The sequence below is a fragment of the Zalophus californianus genome, chromosome 9 (genome assembly GCF_009762305.2).
Source record: "Zalophus californianus isolate mZalCal1 chromosome 9, mZalCal1.pri.v2, whole genome shotgun sequence".
NCBI lineage: Eukaryota > Metazoa > Chordata > Mammalia > Carnivora > Otariidae > Zalophus > Zalophus californianus.
The window spans coordinates 74327953-74335467 of record NC_045603.1 but is presented as its reverse complement, the minus strand read 5'-3'; the positions used below and the strand labels follow the sequence as shown (position 1 = coordinate 74335467).

The 7515-nt window shown below is 39.3% G+C and overlaps 1 protein-coding gene across 2 annotated transcripts; it reads left to right on the top strand.

Annotated features, from left to right (window-relative positions):
* The first annotated feature begins 5470 nt into the window (after window positions 1-5470).
* On the top strand, window positions 5471-7124 carry LOC118357374 (L-lactate dehydrogenase A chain). Of its 2 annotated transcripts, XM_035729361.1 has the most exons (2): window positions 5471-6250; window positions 6520-7124. In XM_035729361.1, exons 1-2 carry the CDS (start codon window positions 5564-5566, stop codon window positions 6673-6675), a joined length of 843 nt encoding a protein of 280 aa, XP_035585254.1. In that variant the 5' UTR covers window positions 5471-5563; the 3' UTR covers window positions 6676-7124. The 2 variants fall into 2 exon arrangements, with proteins under 2 accessions (XP_035585254.1, XP_035585253.1); XM_035729360.1 differs by having other exon boundaries at window positions 5471-7124.
* The last annotated feature ends 391 nt before the right edge of the window (window positions 7125-7515 follow it).

Here is a 7515-nt window from a genome sequence, read left to right as displayed (position 1 = left end):
TGAACTTGGGGCGCCTGGGTCCTCCCTCTTCCTCTGCTCCTCTCCCTGCTTGTGCTCTCTCTCTCTCTCTAATAAATAAACTCTTTAAAAAAAAAAAAACAAAATTCAGTTACTTACAATCACTTACTCTCATAGATCTGCAGGTCATCCGGGAAGTTTTGCCTCAAGTTGATATTACTAAGAGAGTTCTGCTCCTTACTGCTCTCTCTCTTGGGACCAATGGGCTATCTGGGGTGTGATTCTTCTCATGGGGCTGGCATTTTAAAGGCTTTGCATTCATAAAGTCTTCCAACATCTCACTGACTAAATCAAACACTTGGAGAGCCCAAAATCAAGGAGAGGAGATCAAACTAGTGAAACTCCACTCTGTCCTGTATCTTCCTATCCCTGGAAGAGTGGAGAATTGAAGCCAATACTCTAATCTATACTATCTAAAACAAATTGGTCATGCACAATTTTAAGGAGCTTTTGGTGAATCAGGGTTATGGAAAATTAGAGGAAGGTGACATTATCTACTTCCCACCAACACACTAGCATGTTATAATGAAAGCAAATTTCAGAGCAAATTTTACCACATACCAACATTTATGGAATAAATAATCTTTAGAAGAAGGAAGAAAATAATTTACATAACCTGTTCTGTCAGTTTGATAGATGCCCATCTCCTTCTCTCTCTCTCTTTTTGTTTTTAGGCACTGACCTGATATTGTATGAACAGTTGACTTGAGGCAAATATAATTATATTCTAGATGCAACATTCTATACACTTGGAAGTGGCTTATAATTATCATCAGCCAACCAAAATCCTTCATGCCAATAGATGGAGAAAGGATTCTTTCAGAATCAAGGTTTTCAGCACCCCTCTCAAGCACATAGGCCACACGGTTTGCTAGATGCATATATCCTGTTCAATTGATGTGGACAGCGTGTCTAAAATGTTTGAGCTAATCTTCTTACCTTTATTTTCACTGATTTCATCAATGAGATCCCATTTCTAACATTCATTATGTGAACTGGCAAACCACTAATTTCAGCAGTGAATCCCTGTATCAAAAATTCAATTGTTCAATGCCTTAAGTAATGCAGTACATCTACTTCAGAAGTAGGTGCTTCTAAAATGGAGCTGTTCTGATTAAAGGATCAGAGATAATGCCAGAGATGTGAATCCCTGATTACAGCAATTGACAGCCCCTAACATGTAGACTGCCTGACACCCATTAATACATATTAAGTACCACAATGTCTATGCCACAGTATTTAAAAGCAAATGGCTCAGGAGAAATGTATAAGTGTTTATAGCAACGTTATCCAAAAATACCCCAAATGCCCAACAGGAGAGTGGACAAATAAAATCATTGGAATCAGCAAGATTCCAGTAATGGAATACTACAAAACAAGAAATACACATAAAATCATGGATGACTCCCATAAATGTTATGTTGAGTGGAATAAACCAGGCACAAAAGTAAATATTATTTCTCTGGTTCCATTTCTAGGGAGTTCAAAAATTGGCAAAGCTAATGTATGGTGATAAACCTCCTCCTGTGCATCGGGCTGGCGTGGTATTGATGCAAACAAGAATGAGAAAACCTTCTGGGCGATGGAGATTTTCTCTATCTGAGTGGGAGTGACTGCGTTAAGGGTGTATACATATGTAAAACATCATTAAGCAGGACACTGATGATCTGTGCCCTATATGCACCTTGTTGTATACATTTTATACCTACACTGAAACATTAGTAACCAAAAAAAATGAAGTGAACTACAATTATAATTTTGGTATAAAACCTAATTCTGGTTTCAGTGGACCCAAATATGTAAATAATAAACCAAGAATGGTAAAGGAGATAGAGAAGTATTTAGTTATCAGTTCAGAACTACACTCTGGAATTCTCAGGAATTCTGGAAAGTTGTTCTCATCACCCACCCACCAAGACTCCTTCTCACCTCAGCCTCATGTTTGGGTACATCTCTCTCTGATGAGCTGTTAAGTACCAATACCAGCGTAGACCTCTTGGTAGCTATACCTCCATCCCCAAGCCTCTTCCCTATCAGCATTAATTACTTCAAACTCTGTGTTCTTGTAGTGATTTTTCCTTAACATAATTTTGACAGGTTAATTTTTTTATGTGACATATTTCTTTTTATAGTGCTTCCTCCCTCAAAAGACTTATGGAGGTCTAGAATTGTGTCTGATGTGGCATTTTGATTACCAGAAACAAAGAATGCCTGCACATAATAAAACCTGTTTGTTTGTATTTAAAGAAGGAATCATTTCTTCTCACACCTTTCAGAAGCTCACAGAAAGGGTCTTCAGGGTTATGAGTCCACCCTCTGGGATCTATGGTTAAGGGAGAGCTGAGCTTTACTTTGGTTATCAATATTTTCATTGTACCATGGTAGGAATCAATAGGCTATTTCTTTGTCTCTGGTGGATCTGTGAAATTTTTGGTTTTACTGTTACTACCTAACATCAGACAATCTTCATTCATCAACTGCCTGAATAGCAGCAATGGCCTCTTACTTAGTTGCTCTGTATCTAATTTAGCCCCAACTCCCCTCCTTCTCAAAAGCTCCACAAACCAGTTTTAACCACCACAGACCAAAGGATCTTTCCATAGGGCCAGCTGAGCATGCTGGCCTAAGTGACCTTCCTTTTTATTCTCAGAGCAACACTCATAATAGCATACCATAATTTCTTGTTTGCATGTCTATCTTCAGCAACACACCACAATTCAGGGGAGGGACTTTGTTTTCTAGCATTTAGGACAAAGCTAATACAGAGTAGATGCTCGTGAGTTAAATAAGTGAATAAATAAAAAAGGCTTTATATTTTCCACATGCAATCAGTCCCACCAATCAGAAGATCTTTACAGAGAAGTCTTCTGAACCACTTCCACATCATTTAGGCTCCTTAGTGTGTGTGTGCATGTGTGTTTCTAAAATATTTTCCACGTGTTAAAACGTGTAATTGGATCTAAACTTTTCATTTCTTAGTACACAATTTTATCAATTATTTCTGTGTCACTTTGTATTCACAGTTTGTTCTTGAAAATATATTAAAAACTTTTTGGGGGAGAACAATTTATCTGCTGTGCCTTGTTACATATTCGTACATACATATCATACTTAGTAAAATACTACATACAATAATCACGTATTACTACAATAATTACTATAATTTAAAAAAGACCTTACTTTTGTTCTGAATTTGGCCAATTGCTATTTAAGTAAAGTTTAATTTACAAAATTAAATTTAAAATTCTATAAAACAGAAGAAGTTTACACCAACTATGTGCAGCCCCTTCTAATCTACCAGGTGATCGCCCATTCCCACCCCCCCCCACCAGCCCCCACACATCCAAAATAGGACACACAAAATATCATCTTTTCCCACAAGGATCTCATAATTTAAAGAAAAAAAACAGCCAACCACAAAGTGACTTAATATGGAGGAGTGTACATCTGGGTGACATGATCTCATTTCCATGCTAATGGATTGTTTGATGGTCGATTTAGCACAGAGGTTGAAACTACAATGGGACTGTGAATGACTCTCTTTCTAAACAAGAAAATGAAAATGCAATATGATGTAGTTATCTGTAGAAAGAGACAATTATTCTTATAACTTAAGATTTTTCCAAGGCACACCATTTATAAGTCAATACTAAAACCCTAGGAGGAGTAATGAAATGTTTGCGAAGCACATTGAGTTACTTGAAAATAAGGATTGCATAACCACAAGGCATGATGAAGAACACAGCAACACCAGAAAAGGTATTTCTAAAACCTAATTTCAGGGAAGATACTCTTCTTTCATTATCTTAATGAAACTGAGTAGCCCCTGCTGATCTGAGTGCCAAGTTAGTTTCTTCCGAAAATGAAATGTTTCTTTGACTTAGCTGTATTCTTCGAAATGATTTGGGAGAGGGCATGCTAGTCAGAAACTTATCACTACAGAGGAAGAAAAAGGAGAAGCCACAGACTGTCGTGACTGAAAGAAATGGATGATATAGAATCTTCTTAAACATTTTCTACTTATAAAAGAAATATTTCACAGCGTCTGTCAAACAACAGATAGAAGTTTGGAAACAAAAATAACATTTACTTCCTTAAAAATAGCCATAGATCTTTGATCAAATTCTACAGCAACAATTCCATAGAATTTTGTTAGCATTGCACTTCATTTAGAATTGCACATTTGCCGTCATATATTTTCACATACCCAACACATACATATTTTAAAAGGAGAAAATTCACTCTGAATAATGTCTTCCTTCTCATCTTTTTGCTTTGACATTTCAATTTCTGGACGATTTCCAAAGCAGAAAATGTTTCTTTGGCTCTGCCAAGAGATACAAATAGTTAAAGTATAAGAGCAGCTGGCTACTTTTCAATAATAAGCGGGCCTGTTAGCAAGCATTGTCTTTCTGAACCTCCTTGGGCTTGGTCGCGCAAGTCTGCCAATGACCCCAATGCACCTCTTACCTTGGAGCATCCTTAAATACTCTGGTGCAACCAGGCAGTAGTCTGGTCATTCTGTCTCAAGGTCGGAAACAGAGTCCAAACATAAACCTAAAAATAAATCATTTCCAAATGTTATCTCATCCTTGTTACCCACAAATGCAAAAACAAAACCTCATTTAAACTGGCCTTTTGTCACAGAGGATACACTTTAAGAATGTGAAAGTACCTCTGAGAAACAAACGGAGGGTTCTAGAGGGGAGGGGGGTGGGGGGATGGGTTAGCCTGGTGATGGGTATTAAAGAGGGCACGTACTGCATGGAGCACTGGGTGTTATACGCAAACAATGAATCATGGAACACTACATCAAAAACTAATGATGTAATGTATGGTGATTAACATAACATAATAAAAAAAAAAGAAAGAATGTGAAAGTACGTAGTGTTGAGACCACAGAAATAAGATCGGTGCCTCAGAGCCTTGGGTGAGAATCCTCACTCAGTAACCTTCCTTTGGGCAAACCTACACAGAATATCTGTGAGCCTTCGTTTCTTTCTCTGCATCACCATTTTAAGAGCCTCAGGGAGTTCGCCTCCCCCAGTCTATTCTGGGACTCAGAACCTTAAGATCTAAACCTACCAGAACTCAGAGGTTGAGTGGGAGCTGTTAGTTTCATTATTAGCTCTAGCATTTCTTTCCTGTGTAAACCTGAGCAAATTACTTAACTTCTTTGTGTTTCAGTTTCCTTATTGGCAAACTTGAGAATTGTACATTTAGGAGTTTGAGCAGTGGTTAAGGGTACAGGTGCTGACCTGAACTGCTTGGGTTTATATCCTGGCTCTGGTAATCACTAGCTCTGTCACCGTGAGCAAGTTGCTTAAACTTTCAGTGCTTTAAAAATGTTTCCCCATGTGTATAATGGATCATAGCAATCCTTATGAAGTAGAAATATTACAAATATGCCACTAATCTGTAAATTTTAAACATATGAGAAGTATTGGTCGGAGCCGCTGCCGCCGAGTCCGGATTCAACCTCGCGCGCCGCTGACGGCCGCCCGCCCGACGTGCACTCCCGATTCCTTTTGGTTCTACGTCCAAAATGGCAACTCTCAAAGATCAGCTGATTCAGAATCTTCTTAAGGAAGAACATACCCCCCAGAATAAGATCACAGTTGTTGGGGTTGGTGCTGTTGGCATGGCTTGTGCCATCAGTATCTTAATGAAGGACTTGGCAGATGAACTTGCTCTTGTTGATGTCATGGAAGACAAACTCAAGGGAGAGATGATGGATCTCCAGCACGGCAGCCTTTTCCTTAGAACACCAAAAATTGTCTCTGGCAAAGATTATAATGTGACTGCAAACTCCAAGCTGGTTATTATCACAGCTGGGGCACGTCAACAAGAGGGAGAAAGCCGTCTTAATTTGGTCCAGCGTAATGTGAACATTTTTAAGTTCATCATTCCTAATATCGTAAAATATAGCCCAAACTGCAAGTTGCTTGTCGTTTCCAATCCAGTGGATATCTTGACCTATGTGGCTTGGAAGATAAGTGGCTTTCCCAAAAACCGTGTTATTGGAAGTGGTTGCAATCTGGATTCAGCCCGGTTCCGTTACCTAATGGGGGAAAGACTGGGAGTTCACGCATTAAGCTGTCACGGGTGGGTCCTTGGGGAGCATGGAGACTCCAGTGTGCCTGTATGGAGTGGAGTGAACATTGCTGGTGTCTCTCTGAAGAATCTGCACCCTGACTTAGGCACTGATGCAGATAAGGAACAGTGGAAAGAGGTTCACAAACAGGTGGTTGACAGTGCCTATGAGGTGATCAAACTGAAAGGCTACACCTCCTGGGCCATTGGACTGTCTGTGGCAGATCTGGCCGAAAGTATAATGAAGAATCTTAGGCGGGTGCATCCAATTTCCACCATGATTAAGGGTCTCTATGGAATTAAAGATGATGTCTTCCTTAGTGTCCCTTGCATCTTGGGACAGAATGGAATTTCAGATGTTGTGAAGGTGACTCTGACTTCTGAGGAGGAGGCCCGTTTGAAGAAGAGTGCAGATACACTTTGGGGGATCCAAAAGGAGCTGCAGTTTTAAAGTTTTCTAATGTACCACTTCACTGTCTAGACTATAGCAGGATTTTAGTTGGAGGTTGTGTATATTGTCCTTATTATCTGATCTGTTACTCAAGTAATATTAAAATGGCCTAAGAAAAAAGTCAGTTTCCTAAAGTTCCAAATAGGAATGGTTCACCAAACCCTGCAGCTATATCCTGGTACTGGATGATACCTGTCTTTGTAGCCCTAAATTGGTTAACGTAAGTTAGCCCCACCGTCTCAGAGGCTCCACTGCCACAACTGAGGTTGCTCTGCACACCAGATGTGTGTTTACTGTGTGTTCTGTCACTTCGGGTTCCTTCCCTCAACACCCGACATGCCTAGTCCATCTTTTCCAGTCAGTCACGTTCTGGGATCCAATGTATAAATTCAATATTGAGTGTATTGTGCATAACTGTCCTAAAGGATCTTACTTTGTGTACCATGTATGTCAGAATATAGTGTACATGGCCATATAATGTAAAAAGACAATGCAGCCAACTAAGTGTCATACCAACTAAAATACCAAATAAATTTTGAACGGTGAAAAAAAAAAAAAAAAACATATGAGAAGTATTTGATAAATATTAGCTGCTATTATTATCATTATTGTTATTATTGTTGGAATTTCTGAGGGGACTGCCAAAAAACAGAATTTCTTATCCATAGATTATGAAAAGGATTAGAAATGAAACAAAGAGTAAATATAGAGGGCAAAATACTACCTTTCTTACTGGCTTTTGGCTTGAACTGTGGAATTCAGCTGATTCCCTCTGGCCCCACCCCAGAGCAGCTTCTGTGTGAGGCTGACCCAGAACAAACTTAGGGCATGGGGGAGGATTTGTGCTCTCTGTAGCCAAAGCACTTTCAACAGGAAGAAGAGAGTGCAGCTGAAGAAAGAGGGCCCAAACTCTTCCCAAATTTAACTTTATGACAAGTCGTTTGCTCTCCCCT